A 23323-nucleotide genomic window follows, 5' to 3' on the forward strand; every position below is an offset into this window, starting at 1 on the left:
TTTTTTAGTGTTTGGTGTATGTATTTTGCCAATTTATGTGTGGGGGCGTTGGTATTGTTTATTACCGGCCTGATTGGGGCCTCTTGTTTGTGAATTTTAATTTTTGCATTCATGTTGGGTGCTTTTGGGTTCATTTGTTGAACCTGTTTCTTTGTTGTGGAGTTTATTATTGTTTTGCATTGTTTTAGCGCGTTTTGAACGGCTTTTTGGAATTTTAGTGTGGGGTCTTTGTTTATTTCCATGATATTATTATTGTCAATGAAATGTTTAACTCTTTTGTTTAGGTCGTCTTTGTAAAGGATCACTAATGTTTTTCCTTTATCTGCTTCGGCAATTGTTGCTTTGTTTTGTATTAGTTTTTGTTTTATTTGTTTGGTTGTGTGTATATGTTGTTTGTATTCCTTATTTGTTGTTTTGTTCTTTAATATTTGTTGTATGTTTTTCGTTGCTAGGTATCTTATGGCTTCTTGTTGGGTGTTGTCTGTTATTTGCCTTATTGCGTTTTCTGTTTCGTAGATTAGTTGCTTTATGTGGTTTTTAGGTGGTATTCCTATATTAAATTTGGTACCTTTGTTTAATAGGTTAGTTTCGTTTTCGGTGAATTGTATTTTGGTCATGTTGTGTAGGCGTGGGTAGAATGTTTGTTTGTTCTTTGGTTGGATGTTTTCGTTTAATTGGCTTTTTAGTTTATTGATTTTGTTATTGAGTTTTTCATAGTGTTTCTTTGATTCCTCGTTTAGTTTCTGATTTATGTTGTTTTCTATCAATGGCCAGCTGGTTTGCCAGTATTGGGCATTTTCTAGGTGTGATTTATAGAGTTGATTATTGATATTTTGTTTTTTAATATATAGAAATTTTAGTTCATTATTTATTCTAATTTTTATTAGTTGTTTCTGAGTTAATTTTGTTGCGTTATTAGAGCCTTTTAGTTTTAGGTTGGCATACCTTGGTGTAATGTTTTTGTTCTGGCAGGTCCGATTAAACCATATGTGAGCGTTGGTTGTTAGTAGTTTCCTTTTCGTCTTAATGTATCGATTCACCAGTTTAGCTTGACTAGCTTCAATAAGTTTAAGGTCACATTTGACGGAAGGAACTTGATTGTTAATTGGTTAGTGTGACGGACCAGAATGAAAGACCTTAAACTTAATGAATAAGTAGTTACTATAGGATTCTGACGATGGTGTATAACACACTGATATGTTGGGATTTTGGACTTTATCCATCGTCCTGGTTTTTAAGTTAACAAATAGTGTTTTTATTTGTTATGTTAAAAACCAGGACGATGGATAAAGTCCAAAATCCCAACATATCAAAGAATGAATAGGTCTGTAGAATGTAATGCATCAGTTATGGAGGAATTTAATCAGTGTCTGTTGACCTATACATTATCAGTTTTTTAGTAGCAATTTGAAGATAAAAACATTAGCCTTAGATGCTAACAGTTGAGCTGTATGTATGTCTGTCTCCCTAACATTATTTATCTTATGTATATACCTTTATTACCCAGCTAAAGTATTTTTTCACTTTTTCGAAATTTTGTATGAAATTATATTCTTCATTGCTTAATAAGTTAAGTCTATGTTGGTATCCCTTCTTAAATTAATGTTTACTTGTATACACTCTCAAATATTTTTGTTCTTACTGTTTATTTTGAAGTCATAAAACATGCACTTTCTTCTTTTTCTTTGTTTGTACATGGAAGTTTTGCAGTGTTTCTTGACTGACACTGTGGAGACTATCTCCATTTGTTTGTTTTGAAAGTTGCAGTCATTACATGTTAGCCTGCTTTCTCTGTTCTAATTATTTTAATGAACCATGGCAATTTTAATTAACTGCACAAGTTATTCCATGTTACTGTATTCACTGACATAAATACCGGTAGCAGTAAGTTGTCCTTGAAATTTGGAGGTGCTTATCAAGTCAAGGAATAATTGAGATATATCTGGCATAAATAAGATGTGATTTCTCAGCATCAAAGCTAAGCTGTGTCCATGACCAGGGAGTGTGCCCCACTATGTAGATGGAAGGAAGAACTTCTGGTGTTTTATTTTTTTGTTTCTTATATGTTTTCCAATTATCTAGTGTATTATACAGGGTGATTCATATAGAACCAGCCTGACGAAATGAGGTGTAATATAAAATATACCATACAGATATTAAAGTAATTTACACATATCTTATCTTTGATTGTGTGCCGTGATCAGAGCAGGTGTTGAAAGTGTCCGCTGTTTTCAAGTAGGCATTAGAAACACTCACCGTTCAACAGTGTACTCCATGACTGTCGCCTGCGCACTGCAGACACGTTTCGGCATTGTCCTTGACCTTGCAGCATAAGGGCTGCCACTTGCCGGATCATGCGCACACTATTTGACTTAGCACGGCCCACGGATTATTATGTCGTAATTTTGAGCAGTTATATGCATTACCTGCGAAATTATTAGCAAATTCATTGGGCTGGTTCTATATGATTCACCCTATAGAATGATTATACAAAAATTTAAATGAAATAACATGACTTTATAATTTAAATGTTTTATTATTTATGTGTGTTTTATTTAGTAACAATTTTTAGGAAATAAAAGAAAATGAAGAACATAATTTGTGGCGCAGAATTTTCCTTTTTTCTGAGAGATTCTCTTGTACTTTTGCTACAGGTGATCCGTGGTCTTCGTCACATGACCAATACACTGATTGAGAGTCCAACAGGTTCAGGCAAAACGTTGTCCTTAATATGTTCATCTCTTGCATGGCAGAAAGCAGAGTTCGGTGAGTTTAGAAACTATCATTTCTGTTCGCTCCTTTCTTCTTGCAGGTTCCTTGCTTGGTTTACTCTTCAACCCTAAAGATGGAGGTTGTATGTTTCTGTGAAACGGTTGAATTTCACCATTGTATATGGTGTTATATTCTAGAAAATAGAACTCCTGTCATTTTTTCTGTGTTACTTGTTTGCGTGGCATGTTAAATGGGGTAAACACATCTGTTGAATAAGAGGTAGTTGTCTTTAACAATTTTTAGAATTAGGACAGCCATACTTGCTAAGATCCTCTTAGTCACTGTGCAGGCCTCAGTGGCGACATCATGTCTGTAGGTGGCAGTGGCTGTCCATGAATGTCAGAACAAAGGGGGGTTAGAGGACCAAATAAAATTCACTCTCCCACCATGCCTGTATTTAGAGAAAGGGGAATGTTTATGTTCTATTTAAACGTTCATATTTTAAGTGCTGCTCTTTATGTTTCATAGTACTTTTTTTTAAAGCAACTTTAGGTTCATTTTCTGTTGACAAAACAATTTAAACAAAGAGATTGTGACCTATGGCCTCTGGCTGAACGCCTTATTCCTCTTAGAAGAAATAACAATTCTACCTTGTGTTTGGGAAGGAGTCAGACTCTGCCAAGCTCACCTGTGGCATCTGCTATTGACGTGTTGATTGTACAGATGAATGCTTTTACAGGTGTTTTGACAGAAATGCATATGAGCCTGAAAATGAAGGTTCTGTCACTTACTGGGCTCGACCAGCTACATTCCTCACACCTTTCTTGAGGGTTGTTTGATAATAATAACAACAAAAATTTATGTGACTGTTGGCCACTTTGATATTGTCTTTAAATTGTGTTTGATATTTCTTAATTGACATCTTTTCATGTGGGGTATCTATTTTAGTACCAGCTTCGAAATTATATTATTTTTGCTGCTGTAATATTGCCCTGAAATTATTGCTGCAGACCCAATATCAGAATTTTCATCAGCACAGGGTTCCTAATAAGCTTTCTTGCATCCTTGTGTATCAGGCTTGTGACTCAAATACGTATACACATGCATGACATACACACTGACCTAATAAATGCAGAAAACACATGAAAACCTAAAATATTAGGACATGTTTCTCTTTTAATGTAGCTGAGTATCTGTAGTGGGAGAACAACGTTCAGACAAGTGAGGTGGACATGAATACATGCTGAACTCCCCAAAGCCCCAGTGGGCCCCAGTCTCTCAGCCCAAGGGGAAAGCATGACATGTATTGACGTCACAGGCAAATTGAAGGAACTTCGTAGAAAAGTGAGCTAAAGCTAGGACTTGTGAGGCAAGGCCCTTCATAAACTTTCTACAACCTAAGTAACATTTCTACAATTTTTTTAACATTTTTTTTCTGCAATGAAAAATGTAAACAATTTAGAAATTCATCAAACTGCTGCTAATACATTGAGGCATTAAATGTTGGTGGGACCCAACCCTTCTATACCCTAAAGACTGGCGTTCCCTGGTAACAGACGAGCATAGTCCCTGATTATGCCGAATGATTTTTTTTTTTCATATGACCTGTCCAATGAAAAGTTTGTTCTAGGCTTTAGCATGTGTTTTCTAAAAAAATATGCTGCATTTTATTTTTGTCACATTTGTTTCTTGCTAGATTAGTTCATCATCAGCATGACTTAGGCTCTTCTGAAGGTCCTGTTCTGTGGTCTCACTTCAAGGTTTAAACTGTAGCTATTAAATTAAAAATGGTTCTCACAAGCTCCTGCATGGGCATCCTTGGTCTGAGAGTAATTGAGAAAATCCGTTTTGCTCCAGTTTTTGTAGGTGCTATATTTGAATACAAGAGTGATCACAGAGAATCAAGAAAATTGGCTGTCCTAGATCCATTCTTCAGCATTGTAAATAAGAAGGGCTTGTTTGTTATTTTTTGGGGACTGTAGTTTAATGAAGGGGCTGCAGAAATCCTCTGTTATGAAAATTGCCAAATGCCATGAAGGACACACACTTTTTTCCATCAGTCTGAAAGTACTGAGAATTGCTGGGTTTTTGGACTTTGTCCATTATTCTAAAAACACAACGTTTCATAAACTGAATCTATTTCCATATTCATCTGAGGAGGGAGACATCTACTCTGTTGGGCCCCTTAGAAAGAACTAACCTCAGGCACTGGGCCTGGTCCAGCCTTTCTAAAGGACCCAATAGAGTAGGTGTCTTCCCACTCACCTGAGGACGGAAACAGATCCAGTTTCTGAAACGCTGTGGTCTCTAGTTTTTAGAATACCAGACAATAGGAAAAGTCTAAAAAACTCAGTAATTCTGAGTGTTACCTACAATTGTCAGAACCCTTTATAACCTACCAGTCTGAAAATATTTTTACTGTCTTGCATAATATAGTAGTTACACAAGATAAGAAAAATATTTGCAGAACTTGGTATGCTTAATTTGATGACTGGAGGTACTTCTTTATTGTTAAATGTTACAGTTCATTCAGTTTTGCATTGCTTAAAGCTTACATTTTACATTGGAGCTGGAGAACTTGCAGTTAGCACTCGGTGTGTGTGTTTTTTTTTTAAGTTTCTATGTGTCTTTCACACTTCAGACTTGTCTATGTGCATCAGTATGCTGTTGATTAGCATCGTTAGTACAGATTGTATGCTGATGAAGATTTGGAGATTAATTTTATTGGATTTGAGGTTCTCAATGTGGTCATATAACGCTATGTAGTCTGAATGATATGAACTTATTTCCGATTATATAATAATGTTAAAATATTTTCCATAGAGCCTGATTTTGATTTATCGCTGAATCATGTTCCCCAAAGGGCACTTCTGCCAATTAGTGGTCTGTCAGCTGTACTGTATTTGCTTTGTAATTTTGAGGAATGGGAAGCTTATGTTACGGTGTGGATGTGTGTGCCTCTTGTGGATTGTGGCCAGTCTCTCTGACCCTTAATGCTTAGAATGCAGACCAATGTGAGGAAACATATATAGCAATTTGCAGAACACAAAAGGAAAGTATTACATAAGAAGGAAGAATGTCTGCATGAAGAATTAAGCAAGCAATCATTTATAAATCAGGAAGAATGGCATTCTTTGTGTTCATGACACAATAACATAAGGACATAGCTGAAGCAACAAGAAGAATATGACTGAAGTAATGTTCATATCAATAATTATAATTATTGACGTGCTAGAGTTTTCTGGGTGGTCAGTAATGTCAATATTGAATTAAAAATCAACATTTTTTGTTCAACATTGATACAGCTGATTGCCCAAGAAGATTTTAACACATTTATTCACCATGAAAGCTTAAAATCTTATGTAATTATTCACATTAATTTTAACTTTATTTTAATATCAGTAAAGATTTTAGCAGCTGGTCACAGTAGTTGCATGGTCTAAGGCATGAACTGTCTTCGCTCGCCTATACCTTTCGACCGTGGGTTCGAATCCCACTCAAGCTATGGATGTTTGGTGTGTGTATGTGTTTATTCTGTGTTTGTGTTGTCCTGTATGAGTATTTAGGTAGCGACCTTACGATGGGCTGATCACTTTTCCAAGGAGTCCTACCATCTGTGAAAAAATGATTACAAAACTGAATAAGAGGCCTGGACCCTGACTGGTCTTGAAAAGCCATTTAAATATAAAGATTTTAGCATGTTTGGTGAACATCTTCAATGAAATATTTTAATTATAATCCTAAGCATGATGGTGAGATAAGTATTGTATAGTGAATGTGTCAGGTGAATAAAACAAAAATTGTTGCCTTTGACAGTTCACTGTTATGCTAAATACTTGTACAAATAATGCATTGGTATGAGGAAGGTAAAATTTATCTTGATTTTGTTATTTGTTATATATTTTTTGTTTCCTACAGGCCAATTGTAAAATGTTACATTGAAAAAGACTGTGGTGTTTTTATCTCGATTCCTATATTAAACAGAGATATAAATGTACTTAATAGTATCTAGCAGAAGTGTTAGAATCCGATCACAGTGGCCGTGTGGTCTAAGGCATGAACCATCTTCGCCTGCTTGAACACTGGGATCGTAGTTTAAAATCCCACTCATGGCATGGATGTCTGTGTGCGATTATTCTGTGTTTGTTGTTCTGTGGGTAGGTAGCCGCCTTGCAATGGGCTGATCCCCCATCCAAGGAGTCCTACCGACTGTGTATAGGATTAAGAAACTGAAAAGCAGCTAAGGTCCAAAGGGCTGTATAGTCAGAGCCAGAGAGAGGGAAGTGTTAGAACAAAATGCTTGGCTGTACCAATAGGTACAAAAGTGAACTGTGTGTTAGCAGTATACATCATATTTATTTACAACGTTCTCAGTGTCTGAGTACTTAATGTTATGAATTTGGAAATGTTAGCAGTTGGACTCATAAGCATTTTGTTGGTGGTTTGTACTTGTGATAATATGTACCCAAGAAGTACTTGTATGTTGTCATTATTTATATTGAAGAACTGTGAGTTCTTACGTTGAGGTATAGAATTTTTATTGGCTCAGATAAGCGTGCAACAGAATGTTCTTTATAAAAAAATGTTGAATAGAAGCATCCCTTCATCTGTCTCCTTAACTTTTCCTTCCATACTTTCCTTATCATACAAGCAGTTGACTTCAGAGATTGATTGCAGCAGGACTGATTTCTTTGGAACAGGCCAGATGTTTATGACATAGTGTAATTTATAACAGAAATTTAGTAATGCTTAATATATATCCAAGATTTCCTCCACTGTTTAACATAAATATATAAAAAATGCATCAAAGAACGGCATGGCATATTTTTTCACTGTAAGTGAAGGACAAATTTACTGGTAAAAAGTCTGTTTCTATTGAAAAATCAGTCCAAACTGTGAAACATATCTCAGCAATGAGGCTTGGAAACATCAAAGCACCAATCAGTGGTGTTTAAGTCGCCATTCTGATTAGAAGTCGTTTCCAAAATGACTGGTGCGCCCACCTGGGTTGCATGACGACATGCCGGGTTCATGAGTAGTAGAACTATATGAGTACTTCCACTCCCCCCATATGTCTTCATGGCGCAGTGCTTAATTGCTTAATTATTTAAGCACAGAACTGAATGAACCGAAATTTTCAAAATGCCATAACATTTGTAAACATTGTATGGATATTAGTCTAGAAATCGAAAAAAATTCGATGATTTTGAAGTTGGAAACTGAAGAAGCTCTTTCCGTGCACACATGCACTTTTTTTTGGGGGGTGGGGGTAAGATATAATTGCTAAGCTATCAGTGCTATTAAATAATACATGGAAACCCCTGCCGTAGTCTCAAAATCAAATGTGAGAGTGTTTTTCACGTTTGTCTGGGTCACAGCCCATTCGTTTCGAATCATTCCATCACTAGTGTAGTAAAGATAAAGTTGTCACTGTGTTTAACTAAATAAGCACTATGCCATGAAGGCGTATGGGGGAGTTGATGTATAGATCCACATTTTCTTGACCTCGGCACTAGCTGGAGGTCAATGGTCAGATTCACGCCTCAGCCGATTTATCCCAGGGGAAAGAGCCCCGGGTACCCATTGTATAGGAGACTGAGTGGGCCCAGAGCCGGTCTGGACGACGTGGAGGAGAGAAAATTCTTGACCTTACTGGGACCCGAACTCGGACCCCTTGGTCGTCCAGTTCGTAACCAGTCGCTATACCGACTGCCCTATCCGGCTTCTGTTACTAATACAGTATGTTCATTATTTACGGTTATGAGTGTTGTCACGTGTTATTAGCATACCTTGCATTCAATTGGGTAACCTTTTTGTTTGGGAAAAAGCGCAGGTTCAAAGCTCAGCACCGAGACCGGCTGTCATGGTTTTGCTCAGCCTCCTCGAGACAGATGCGTTGATACGAGATCCACCATCCTTACGCATCCTTCTCAGTCCACTGTTCACTCACTCAATCAGCATTATACAATCAGAGCTGTTGAAAACGTCGTTAAATAAATCAAGGATAAACAAATGATTACCTCACGAAAAAGTCGTATAACAGGCAAATTACGTAATTCAATACAATAATCAGATCCATCGTATAATACAGGGTGGTTCTAAATTATCGTCGAAATTTACGTGGCCTATAAACGGGAACTCCGACAGTAATTTAGAATCATTCTGTACGAGTATATATTTGTACTATTCTGTTATCATCCTGGGCATTCATCAGTTTTAAGTGATATTAAAATTTACAGTTCATGTTTAAAATACACGGACATACGAGTGCGGAAAGTTACGACTCCTGAATACAAGTACAAGCAGCCACCTCATTTTTTATAAGATTTGAGATTTTTATGGCGGTGACTATGTAGAATGCCGTTTTCTGGGATGTGGCACCGTGTATATATATATATATTGTATAAACCGACGTTTCGGAGGAACGTATCGCCACCTGCTCACCCTGGTTCCTCGCTGATTTTTTCTTTTTTTCTTCTACCCAGAAGATTAAGGCAATACGTTCCTCCGAAACGTTGGCTTGTACAATATCTACACTGTGCCACATCCCAGAAGACTGCATTCTTCACCACATTCCTTGTTTTTGCTTATTAAGCTGACTTGTTAAAGATACGTATAATTGTAACAGTAGCACATTTGAAATTAAAGTTTATTTCGAACAGTCACTTCAAACTGTGAAACATGCTTCATTATTGAGTCTGGGAAACATATCTTTTCTAATATGTCGTTGTGAAGCCATTACTTTGACTTAAGGTTTTATTTTCAAATACGTAACAACCTGGGGCACGCGGTAGCTTAGTTGGTTGAGGCACTATGCTACAAGCCGGAAGGTCACGGGTTCCAGTCCCGATGAGGTGGATTTTTTCAATTTATCTAATCCTTCCAGCCCCACTGTGGCCCTGGGGTTTCCTCAGCCTGTAATAGAAATGAGTATCAGGGGAGATAAAGGGCGGCCGGCGCATAAGGTTGATAACCTTACTGTCACGTGTGAGCAGATTGTCTAGATAATGTGGGAACCTCATCTTCTCACAACCCTATGGGCCTTCACGGCCTGTTACAGGGATAGCTTTACTTTACTTTTTTAGGTAACAACCTATTCGCTTTAGATCACTCCAATCCTGATAAATCTCCGTACGTTAGCTCCATTCGGCAGTGCGTACTACTGTCTGCAGTTGACACATTTGTATGCAATATACTGAGTAGCCTGCCTGGGGAACAGAAACAAGAGTTTCAGTGTTGTGCTGTGAGCTGTTATATTTGTGTCACTGTTCTGTGGAGTTGAATTAATTCAATGGAACGGTCCATCTTAGTGACAACTGTACCTGGCGCATTGGGCACCCGTTGTCACACCGCCTCCGAGTGGTACGCGTTCAGCTCACGTCTTCGTGCTCCTGTCAACACCCCCCCCCCACCTTTCCACAGGATAAACATTTGACAGGGGCTGTGTAATGTCACCTGCGTGTTACAAGTGGTTGACTGCTCATATTCACAGCTAATTACCTTAAACTTAAAGTACCTCAATCTATTCCACATACCGGATATCGTGTCTGTGTCTATTCGTGGTTTTCCTTCTCGGTACAGGCATCGGATGTACCAGTTGGATCCATCACATTGGATCTGCGTGAAATCAGGATATTACGTATGTCCTTCCTGTCTCGTAGATAGACGAGGTCTATTTCTTAACGTATAATTTGCTCTGACATGTTTTCAGCTACTGTGTGACGCTAATGATAGGCACGCAGTGTTTCTTTTATTTCGGAAGGAAGTTTCGTACGAACCCGTACTGGTTCTGCATGACATAACAAATGAAAGACGTCTCTGCCTTAATGGATAGCTCCTGACAACTGTTAGATGTACTATACATGTCACTATCTTCGTAATTACTCAGAACTTTGTTTTTTAACGTTTTGAGTCTGGTGAATGCTGTCAGTTGTCGCTACTGAACGTAAAATAAAGCGGAGTATAGAAAACTTGTCTTTTCCACATTCCGCTGAAAATATGTGGCGGGATTCTGTACATGCCACTTTCTCTGTTAATACTCAGAACTTTGTTTTTAACGTTTTAGATGTTCAGTGACTGATACCAGTTGTAGCTGTCGACCGTGAATTGAAACGGTTTAGGAACTATTGGACTCTTCCACATTCACCTGAAAGTATGACCACGTGGCTGTAGATCCTCGAAAAATACGCAGCTTTGGTCAGTGGCTGTTAAATCGGTTGTAGAACGACAACATGGGCTTGATAACGACAACTTTAGGCACAACTTCCAGAGTCGTGAGACAGTAAAATAAGGCTATGAGTCCCGCGGGATTCGGAAACAAGAATGGCTATGAAGAATTCCATATTCTGGGATGTGGCGCCGTGTTGATTTTGTGTGAACCGACGTTTCGAAGGAACGTATCGCCTCCATATTCAGGGTATAAAATCCGCGAGCGAGGAACGAGTTTGAGGTTGCTGCAGACTGATTTTTCTACACTGAAAATGGAGTCGATACGTTCCTCCGAAACGTCACTTCATACACGGTGCCACACCCCAGAAGACGACGTTATACATAGTCACCTCCTTGAAAACCTCACATCTTACATCTCACAATAATGACCATGCTGGCGAGGCCAAGCAATTTACCCGACCCGACCGACAACCTTTGCCATGGCTTGGTATCATAAGGAGACGTCTGTAGTCTTTGTGATTGAGACTTTTTCTCGTTTAGAAACTATAGCATGGCAGTGATGCGAAACTTGAAACTAACGTCCCAGAACCTATTACTCTAATAGAATTTTGCACGAATACAGATTGTCACGTTGTAGGCCCGTAATTATGCGATATTTGCATGAAGGGCACGAAATATGGGAGGCCATGTCCCTTTGTCTTTCCGCATTTTATAACTTCGAAGCGACCGAAACATTTCGATGGAGTTGACTTAAGCGGTAACGCTTCAGATGTATTAGGGAGGTGCCCGGTTTTGAAACTGTGCCGGGACACCCACTGTCATGGCCTTTTTTGGGGGGGTGGGTGGGGGTTGCTGCTCCGTCCCTCTACACACACATTCCGGGATCGTGTCTTGTATTAGCCCGTTACCGCTTTCTTGTGCTTCCTCTTCAGTTCGTTGTTCTCTGTCATGTAATCATTCGGCGCTGGAGGGTCTACAGTTCGGATTCCTGTCAGCGTCGCTAAACAAACTGATAAATGGTTGGCCCTGGTATTGGTGGTTTCCACTAAGACTTGTTGGTTGAGGCACTATGCTGCAAGCTGGAAGGTCGCGGGTTCGATTTCCGATGATGTCACTTGATTTTTCTATTGACCTAAACCTTCCGGACACATCGTGGCCCTGGGTTCTGCGTAACCTCTAACAGAAACAAGTATCAGGAATCTTCGTGAGGATAAAGAGCGGCCGGAGCGAAAGGCTGATCTCGTCGCCATCTGTGAGGCAGTTTTCTAGACAGTGTGGCAACCTCGATGTTCCACAACCCTATGGTCCTTCACGGCTTGCTACAGGGATAACTTCATACTTACCTATAGTTATCAGACATGCATACCTAGCACTCAGCCCTGGGTGAGCCTTGGCCTCCTCTACAACCAGTCTCCATTGTTCTCTGTTCCTCATCTTCTCTATCCATCCTTTCACCTTCATCTTCTTCAGGCCGTTCTCAACATCGTCTGGCCATCTCATCCTGGGTCTTCCCTTTCTTCTTTTGGAATATAGCCTATCAGACTTTTTACACGAAAACCCGGGATGCTAGCTTGAAATAGGCTACGACAGAATCATTTCCAGTTCATCACTCAGTTATCGACCTACCATGTGACGCTGTGTGGTATGAGTCTCTAAATAAACCACAAATATATAAAATATTTGAGGCTTGGATCGAAGTTTATCGATTTTATCAGAAATTGCTGACCAAGTCCACAGTGGCTCATTAACATTAACAGTATTGAGCAGTCTGTTGGAACCGACACAGGACCAGGCTGTACAGCTTCCCAGTCACTCGTGATAATCACGGCATCGAACTGCGGACAACTTGAAGGGAAAGGAATCTGCGGAGTCTAATAATACAGAATTTGATTGTGGTGCAAAGGGATGTCAGCTGTTTAAGATAAAAGTACAGTTTTTACTCCGAGTTTCTGCTAGTTTTATCTTGGATCGTCTTGGTAACGTCTGTCGTATATTCTTTCCTTCACGACAAGAAAAACAGCAAAACAAGCTCTACCTGTCCGATCTGGCCGTGATGTCTGGATTCAAAACTTTGCCGGGAAAGGAGTCACAAAAAGAAACCAGAAGTAGACCATATGTCAAAGACTGGGTCCGGTTACCACAAATTCATATTATACATGCGAAAATCCAGTGGTGTGTTTTTGTGTCATTATTAAGAAGATACAGAAACGTGTTTTTTGCACTTATTTTGAGCTGGATGCCTTGTTGTTAGCTGCAGATTTTGTGGTCGTGATATGCGGTGTATAATTTTAAAATTCAGTCGCATTTTTAGGCGCTCCTTACGAAGTAAAAAAGGAACGTCTTATTCGGCGGTCATGTCTGTCCGTTTCTCTGTTTGTGACGTATCAGCGCCTCTGCTCTTGGACAGATTTTATTCAGATTCATTAGGAAAGCTTTTATTAAAAGTTGTCGAGCAATTCCGGTTTGTAGCCACATTGATCCAAATATCCCATAAAACCCTTTCACAGATATTTTTGAAATTAGATATGGGATAATTTAGCAGACTTTGCTGGGTAATTCTGATTTTCATCCATACTGATACAGGAATAGCGTAGTCTGTATAGCGACTGGCTACGGGCTGGACGACCAAAGTGTCGGAGTTCGAGTCCCGGTAGGGTTAAGAATTTTCTCTTCTTCATGTCGTCCATGTCGGCTCTGGGGTCCATCCAACCTCCTGTCCAGTGAATACGGGGGTCTCTTTCCCTGTTCACAGTTCAGTACATACTTTAACCGATACACGGGATTTAGGAGCAAGAGGACTTTCACACCGTTTTGGGGGCAGCTGGGGAGACAGAAACCACGCAAGAAAATATCCAATTTTGGCTTGAGCTAGATGAAGGATACCCTAGATTTCAGTTGCTTGTCTTTTTATTTATTTTTTAAATAAAGGCTCTGCAACGGTTTTTTGTTTATTTTCATCAGCACTTCATATTTTCCATTTATTTGTCTCAGTTTTTTGTGTTTTAGGGCTATTTTTCTTTCATTAATCCGGATTATCGCCTAATCTGAAATGACCCCTCCCTCCAATTTATACGGATTAGCGAGGGTTTACTGTAGTAAAAGAATTTATTTAGAATTCATGCTAGCCTTATCATGCAGGTCGGAACATTCGTAGGAAGTGAATTTATAAATTTTCCCATTTTTTTTATTGTTAGTGGGGTGGGACTAAGTCCCTTGTACTGCGGACACTTCTGGCCTATTGCACCAGACCAAGATGATATGTGAGGGTGATTGTGGAGCAATTGGTGGAATGAAGATTGGCAGGGGAAACCGAAGTACTCGGAGAAAACCTGCCCCAGCACCATTTTGTCCACCGCAAATCCCACTTGACTAGACCCGGGATCGAACCCGGGCTGCCGAGATGGGAAGCCAGCGACTAACCGCTTGAGCTATGGCGCGGCCCAAATTTTCCCCTAACTTCGTGTTTTTTTGTAGTCATCAGAACTTATTCTATTAACTAATTTCATTTAAACGCACATTTCTGTACCGAATGAAAGTGTGTGATTTACTTTATAGATTTCCTGTTGTGGTATTTTTAATGCCAATCACAGTGGCTGAGCGGTCTAAGGCATGAACCGTCTTCACCCGCTCGAACGCTGGGATCATGGTTTCGAATCCCATTCAAGGCACGGATATCTGTGCGTTTATCCTGTGTTTGTATTTTTCTGTGTGTAGGTAGCGGCCTTGCGACGGGCTGATCCCCCACCCGAGGAGTGCTACCTACTGTGTACAGGTTAAGAAACTGAAAAAAGCGGCCATAATCCGCAAGGGCGGTATGACCATATATAAATATAGTATTTTTAATATTCTATTTATTGACCTTTATCGCTTTATTGAATACATCTTCGTCAGGTTGATAAGGTGTCATCCATGTTGCGCACATGATAGTGCATCACTGTCAAGTTAATTGATCGGATGACATGGCAATAAAGACTTGTCACGTAGCTAATTAATACGCCTATTTAAATACATAATCACATTCCCCATTCGAAATTAGGAGCAGAATAAATTCAGGAGACACAGGTTTTTATTTCGGTATTCGAAGAGTCGAACGAAAACTCATGAAACTGTTATTTGACCCGTTTTTAATCCGTTGGGTCAACACTTAGCGAGAGGCAGGAACTGAGATAAAAGTACCTGAGAGTTAAAATACTGATTAACATACAGTAGAACTTGGTTATAACGTCATCAAAGGGACCTAAAAATAGTGTCGTTATAAACGAATGTCGTTGTAACCGAAATGGGCACTTCCACAGTAGCCTTATGTTAGTCACGTAAAAATCTACCAAAAACCGAGTTAAAATGTTGCATTTTTTAGTGAAATACATAGTTAAGTACAGACTAACGTAACATTAACGTAGAATTGCCCAAATGTGTAATATCAAAGACATATTACAGCGCTTTCACTGACAATACACACCGCACTAATCCTGTATCCCTAACCAATGGAAAGTAGCGCAAATCATTCTCATCCTCAAACCTGGGAAACCTACTGATCTACCATCATCCTATCGACCTATAAGTCTCCTCCCCACCTTATCCAAAGTCTTTGAGAAACTCATTTTCCAAAGACTTCTCCCAATAGTTGAAACCCAGCACATCCTTCCGGATCACCAATTCGGATTTCGTTATCAGCACTCCACCATCCACCAAACTCATAGGCTAGTAAACAAGATACATGATGCAATTGAATCCAAGCAGTACTGTTCCGCTGCCTTTCTTGACATAACGCAGGCTTTTGACAAAGTCTGGCACATTGGACTACATCTCAAACTGCGACAACTCCTTCCCCTCAATTATTTCCTCCTCCTCAAATCATACCTCTCAAACAGGCACTTCATAGTCAAAGTTGGTGACGAATTTTCCAATCTCTCTCCTATCCATGCAGGAGTTCCCCAAGGTAGTGTGCTAGGCCCCCTCCTTTATCTCCTCTACACCAATGACCTCCCAACTTCCCCCTACACAACTACTGCCACCTTTGCTGATGACACAGCTATATTAGCCTCCGACCCTAATCCAGTCACTGCATCCCTCAAACTTCAAAACAATCTCAATTCCATAGAAAGCTGGCTCTCACTTTGGCGACTAAAAGCAAATGAAACTAAATCCTATCACGTCACATTTTCCAACCGCAAAGCTACGTGCCCTCCTGTCTACCTCGGCAATGAGCCTCTCCCCCAAACAACTGAAGTCAAGTACCTTGGATTCCATCTTGACCGCCGCCTCACGTGGAAAAAACATATCTTCAACAAACGAAAACATCTGGGCATCCTACTCACCAAACTACACTGGCTACTTGGACGAAGATCTAAACTAACTCTAAACAACAAGCTCCTCATTTACAAAATCATCATCAAACCTGTGTGGACATATGGCATTCAACTATGGGGCTCTGCTTCGAACACCAACATTGCCATCTTTGAGCGATTTCAGTCTAAAGCTCTGCGTCTGCTAACGGACGCCCCTTGGTATGTCCCCAATGCCATCATCAGACACGATCTACAAATACCTACAGTTCAAGAAGAAATCAGTCGACTAAGTTCGAAATACAGATCACGGCTCAACATGCACATTAACCAAGAAGTGTCTCAACTCTCTGCACCCCCGCCTCTCCGCAGACTGAGAAGACATCTTCCACATGATCTCCCAAACAGATTTCTTGTATAATGTAGTATTATTATTTAGATCTTAAGTCCCTAGTTTGTAAGTATTCTCCCACAAATCATACCAGACTTTATCTACTGCACAAGGAGCACCGCTAATGAGCGGTATTCTACACGTTCTTTTTCTTTCCTTTTCACATCATTATGCTAAATGTATTAACTCAGATTGCATAATAAATATGGGAGTCTCAAAAAAAAAAAAATCCTGTATATTAAAGGTAGGCCTACTCACCAAATTACAGTAGTTTACATCAATTCTTGTGTCTTACTGTACCTAGATACGAGTACAGTAATCAGTTATCTTCATCTGTTTCCTGTTACTTTCCCAATAAACACTTTCTAAATTACGTTCAATGTCCATATCAGAGAAATTCAGGAATGAAAATGACGTTACATACGAAGTTGATGCATTTGTGCATGTCGTACTAAGCAAGGCATAAAAACAGTTGCTTTATGAGGAATTAGTTCGTACCATTGAATATGTGACGCAATAGACAAGGTGTCGCAGAAACCGATGTTGCTATAACCAAGTTTTACTGTATATGGATAATTAAATGTGCAGGAAATTCATAATTCGAACTGTTTAACTGGTATTTTATGGCTATTACATCAAACAGTGTTTGATTGGCAGATCACGTAGCAGTATCATTAGTTTTAAAGATAAAACAGATATAATAACGCTAAGATAAGGAATAAGATAAATCGGTTATGGGTCTTTGGGTGGTTGAAAATCGCTGCATTGAAATAAAGCTCGTGCATATTTTTGATATGTAAACTTAATAATAAATCCACCATGATAATAGCCTTTGACTCAGAAGTGTGATTAAACTGTAAATAAGCAGTCGTTAAATGGGGCGTATGTAGGTGGCTGGTGTGTTGACAGAACCACTGACTCTGTTTCCGTTTCTATCTGGCTGCGTCTTTATTAATGGGTAGTTTCTCTTGTTCTCTGCACCCTTTGTGTTGGTATTGGGTTAGAGCATCGTTGCTTTGCTTGTCTGCTAACCTCAACTCGAGCTTAAGTAAGACAGAGTTAGGGCCGCGCCATAGCTCAAGCGGTTAGTCGCTGGCTTCGCACCGCGGCGCCCCGGGTTCGATCCCGTGTCTTGTCAAATGGGATTTGTGGTGGACAAAGTGGCTCTGGGGCAGGTTTTCTCCAAATACTTCGGTTTCCCCTGCCAATCTTCATTCCACCAATTGCTCCACAATCACCCTCACCTATCATCTGGGGCTGGTACAATAGGCCAGAAGTGGCCGCTGTACAAGGGCCTTAGTCCCACCCCACTAGCAATAAAAAAACAGACTTAAGATATGGAACAGGAAGAAGGGAAGATATGGAACAGGAAGAAGGGACAGTTAGAATGTTAGAAGACGGTAAGATTTTATCCACCAAAGTCTTGAAACAGTATTTCGGATATCTGCTTTATACAAGAAAGCAATGCGTAGAGAGGAGGCACAGACTTGCCTTTAAAAAAATCGAAATTGATGTTTCCTCCTTCTTAACCTTACGGAATAGCTAACCTGTTTTATTGGCGACAACGTTGTCATGTCTTCATCAGCTGTTTCGTGGCACCTGTGTCGCATAAAGTGAACCCAAGTGAGAGTATAGATAGGCCGTGCCATAGCTCAGGCTGTTAGCTGTTGGTTTCCCACCGCGGCGGCCCGGGTCTCGAGTCTGAGTCAGATCTTGTGGGATTTATGATGGACAACGTGTCACTGGGGCAGGTTTTCTCCGAGTACTTCGGTTTCCCCTGCCAGTCTTCATTCCACCAATTGCTCCACAAGAACTTCCCAGAATTTTATGGAGCCCGAAAATTCATTGCCTTGTTCACAAGAGCCCTCCACTGGTCCCTTTTCTGAGCTAAATGAATGCAGTCCACACCATCCCATCAGATTTCGCTAAGATCTATCTTAATATTGTCCTTCCACTTGAATATAGGTCTTCCGAGTGGACTCTTTCCTCCTAGCTTTCCATACAAAAACCCTATATGAATTCATGTTCTTCCCTATGCATGCTACATATCCAGCCGATCTCATCCTTCTTGACTTAATAATTTTAATTATATGTGGTGAAGAATACAAGTTATGAAGCCCATTATTATGCAATTTACTCCAGCCCCCCACCATTTCAACCCTCTGGAGTCCGAATATTCTCCTCAGCACCGTACGGTGCTGTTATGTACCATGTAAGAATTGAAGCTAAATGTAAGTGGCTCTTGGTATCTGAAGTTGGGAACTATAAATAATTCTTTATTATATTTACGTGCAATTCGCTGTCAGATATAAAACAGCGAGGGTGAATAAGAATGGTAACATTTTGTAGCTGCCTTGCTAGCGTCTGTTTTCGGTAGCTTGCCTAGGAATCGGTGTGTAGGGCTGGCGGCCTCCCTCACACAGTTCTAAAGAAATGTCTCTCCTCGTGTCCCTTGCTGGAACACATTCACAGTTCCCGCAAGTTTCCGAGCACAATCGATTTTCGCGGCAGTACTTTCCTTTGACGGCCGATCTTGTCGGGAGATGAAAAGACGGCCCTCATAGCAATTCCAAACAGCACAAAAGTCTTTGCGCGACAATTTTCCGGTACTTGAAGCTTCTTTTGTTTTATTACTGTTTTGATGTGCGGTAGTTGAAGTTGTAATTTTCTTTTTCTGCACAAAGGGTGGCGTTGCGGTTTTCAGTCACACACATGTACGTAGCCTCTGGGTTTTATTCCTAATTGTGTTAGAGCGTTTTGTTTTTTCTGTGAATGGGAAGTGGAGAGGGAGGAAACGTATTGTCTCCGTATCGAGTGCTGTAGGCGAAACCGCTTGGTGACATTTGTAGTTGCAAGCCAAGCTTTTGTATCGTCACTTATTTCATTCCCTACTTGAGTTTAGAATTGTTTCTTTTTCCTGTAAGGATCGTACTCCATTTCTTGTCGGAAGTAGGTTTGCATGTAGAAAAACTTGTTAGGGAAGTGGGAGAGGTGTTTCTTTTCTCTTCTTAAACGAGCATTTGGCACGAAGATTGTAGCATGGTACTAAACACATACACTTAAAGCATTTATTTGTAAGCCCGCAGGAGCTTAGAGAAACAAGGAAAGTTTCGGAAGTTGAAGGCAAGAAAGATATGCAGTGTTGTTGGCGGGCCACGAGATCGGGTTATAGAGGTTCATAGTATATTGAATATATTTTGATAAGGGAACATCAGATATATCAGTTTATATTTCCGGGGGATCACAGGTTCGAATCTGGGCCTGGTTACCGCCTGTCCTAAGGATTTTTGTTGTTTCTTTCAGTCCGTCAAGGTCGTGTTAATACATTGAACAACATCAATAGATGTTGATACGATAGTGTCTAGTTTGTTTTAAATACAGAATATTGTTGTGTAGACTGCATGCTTTTGTATACATTTTGTGTACTTTGATCTTGGTTATAATGGCTTACAACCTACTTAGTCGCCATTCATAATCTTTTGCCATCTTTTTTTCCCCCTTGGCACTACAGCCCCAGTGGGCCTAGGCCTACCTCGATGAACTTCTCCGTTCACTTCGGTTTTTCTAGATCTTATACGTTCGGTAGGACTCCTAGGGCGGGTGATCAGCTCGTCGCAAGGCCTCTACCTGTAGACAAACACACAAAAACGCACACAAACATCCATGCCCTGAGTGGGATTCGAACCCATGATCCCGGCTTCCGAGTGGTCGAAGACATTGTATGCCTTAGACCGTTCGGCTACCGTGACCGGCCTTTTGCCATCTACTTTGAAGCTATTTAACTCCTAAATTGAAATAACGTCATTAAATAACGTAAGGACCAGCCGTTGTAAATTATAATTTGGCTTTGTATTCGATCTAACCGATTAGAAAGTTGTGAAACGTTAAAATTATTGACTTTTTGGACATTATCCGCCGTCCGACTTAAAGAAACCGTTTCGGAGATTGAACTGTATTTCCATTCTCGTAAAAGCCCACTTAGTTGGGTCCAATAGTTAGACGTAGCCCCTTCACTTCTCATCCGCATAACACATTTCCCAAAAACTCACTTTAATATTATTATGCTTTTTTCTCTCGTTCTATGACCTGTTGAAGCATGAACTTCGCTAAAAATATAAAGATTCAGTTTCTACCTCACACATTACGTCTCCACTACGAAGACCAGCCAGTTAATGTTTGGAGAATAATCTCTGTTTATTGTGAGAATCGGAGAAACGTAAGGTGGCTAGACGGTCAGAAGGAAATTTTCAAAACGTTAATATTACTATCTTCTGGTAATGACGTCTTGTAGTTTCGTAGATAAATGGTCTTACAAACATTTCAGAGTAACAAGCTGCCTCAATCTTTTGGCTACAAGAATCTGCCCCGAAGATGGAGGCAGTAAGTTCCTCCGAAATGTTGGTATAAAGCTACCAAAGTACACGGCGTCATATTCCAGAAAACTAATCTTTATAATCACCTTAATGAGAATTTTATACATGTCAGAGTATTCTTCCTTTCATGCTTTTCTCGTCTTTTTCTCCTTTCTGTGTATGCCTTATATATTTTTTTTTATCTCATTTTCCTGCTTTATAATTCATCATAAAATCAACAACTCCTTAGCTTCACATTTCCTTGCTGTTTACTGGTTACCCCGTCTGAGAGAGTAGGCTCGCCATCTAGCGGGAAACTCTCGAACAATCATGGCGATACAGCTTCGGCAGCTCGGTTGATCCTACATCATGATGCATTTCAAACACGTAGGCTTGCGGTTCCGGCGGATGTGAAGATTTTTGTTGTGGTCTGGTACTGGGTACCAACCTTGTGGATAGGTCCTATTACTCGCTAATATTTCTTCTCTTTATTTTGGATGATTTTGGACAGTTGCATGTTATACCTAGACTGTAACACCATAAGTTGACCTACATTCACTAGAACGTTAAGTCTTATACTAACTATATACAGCTTTAACGCTTATCACATTTCTTTCTCATTTTCCAAAACTAAACTAGTTCGAGCATAGAGAAGCGCTGTTTCCTATTTACGAACCCTGTGGATGGTTTTCTAAAGTTACACATTGTATAGACTAAAACCTCTCGTGAAGGAACATTTCGTTTCTGTAATTTATTAAAACTAAGTGACAGGTTTCTAGAGAGAACTGCATAACTGGAAGCGCCCTTATCTTTTCCTTCATACGTTGTCAGGGTGGCCAGTTCAGCGAGGATAGGGTTTATTAGGGTAATCGAATGTCTTTGCTTATTTGTATTTATTTTAGGTTAGTAATATTAAGTAATTGAGCCGGTCACGGTAGCCGCGCGGTCTAAGGCACGGAATGTCTTCGCTCGCTCGGATTCTGGGATCGTGAGTTCGAATCCCACTCAAGGCATGGATGTCTATGTGCGTTTATTCTGTTTTTGTGTTGTCATGTGTTGAGGTAACGGCCTTGCGACGGGCTCATCCCCAGTCCAAGGAGTCCTACCGTCTGTGAAAAATGATTACAGAACTGAATAAGAGGCCTGGGCCCTGAGTGGGGTGGAAAAGTAATTGAACGCAGAAGGGACAGAAGATTATTCCATATTTTATTATATTATTGTAAAACTATCATTTTAATTCCTTCATCAATGGCCGTACAGCCGTTTATCGGGACCTGGACTCTTTTTCCGTTCGTAATCTTTTTCTACACAGACAGTAGGACTCCTTGGACGAGTGATCAGCTTGTCGCAAGGCCTGTAACTAAACACAGGACAACACAAGACAGATTAAATACATACACATACCTAACATTCATGCCTTGTATGGGATTGGAACCCATGATCCTGGCTTCCGAGCAACCGAAGACAGTACATGCCTTAGATCGCTCGGCTACCGTGACCGGCCTATCATTTACATTAGTTGTGTAATATTACCGGCAAAATTGTTTATTTAAAATTTCCTTGCAGGTAAATAAAGAACTCATTCATCCGAAATCTTACTATCGAAACTGATATAGTGGGTTTGAATACCTACAAGCCTCATATCTCTCTCGGATGCATAATAAATCGAGAAGTGCGGTATCTCTGATTAAGATGTATGAATCAAAGTAAACATTTTGTTTTATTGTTAAGCAAATTTAATATTTAGAGTCGACATAGCTCTATGCCCCCGATTACGTACTGCATTACCAGTGATTGATTCCCAGTAGGTGCAAGGATTTTTCTCCTTTCCATTGCGTGTAAGACCAGTTTTGGTCCCTCCAAACTTCCTGTTCATTGGGCTAAAGGGATTCCCTCCTGGGTTTAAAAAAGTTCGGTGGCTGAAGTTGAACTCCCTGGATGTAGCTCCGACATAAAAAATTAATGGAGCTTCTTCAGGCGTGTACCTGTGCATAGGCACAGAGGTATGACCTATCATATTTAATGTTTCATGGCCTCTCACCGTCGCTTTGGTCTAGTGGTCAGAATTCCTGGCTACAGAACCAGAGGTCCGGGTTCGATTCCTGGCGCTACCAGATTTTCTGAGAAGTAATGGGCCCGGAACGGGGTCCACTCAGCCTCGTGAGGATAACTGAGGAGCTATTTCAAGGAAATAGCGACTCTGGTCTAGAAAATCGAAATTAACGGCCGTTGGGATTCGTTGCGCTGACCACGCGACACCCTCTATCCGCTAAAGTTGGCACTAACATTGGCGACAAGCGGCGGTCGTTCGGTCGGTATAGTTCGCTTACGGAGTAAAGGTCACGGAGATTTTTTTTTATAAGTGGCTACTTGCACGTTAACGGGAGGAAGGCGGTAGCGTAGTTAGTTGAGGC

At 40.2% G+C, this 23323-nt stretch overlaps 1 protein-coding gene across 7 annotated transcripts in view; it reads left to right on the forward strand.

Annotated features, from left to right (window-relative positions):
- Window positions 1–23323, forward strand: part of LOC111869346 (Fanconi anemia group J protein) — a 312269-nt gene that overhangs the window by 149090 nt on the left and 139856 nt on the right. For all 7 annotated transcript variants that reach the window (XM_033753408.1, XM_033753410.1, XM_033753412.1 and 4 more), the window contains one exon: window positions 2655–2766. In XM_033753408.1, coding sequence (XP_033609299.1) covers window positions 2655–2766 — 112 coding nt within the window. The remainder of the gene's footprint in view (window positions 1–2654; window positions 2767–23323) is intronic.

This window comes from Cryptotermes secundus, unplaced genomic scaffold, assembly GCF_002891405.2.
Source record: "Cryptotermes secundus unplaced genomic scaffold, Csec_1.0 scaffold584, whole genome shotgun sequence".
In the NCBI taxonomy this organism is placed as follows: domain Eukaryota; kingdom Metazoa; phylum Arthropoda; class Insecta; order Blattodea; family Kalotermitidae; genus Cryptotermes; species Cryptotermes secundus.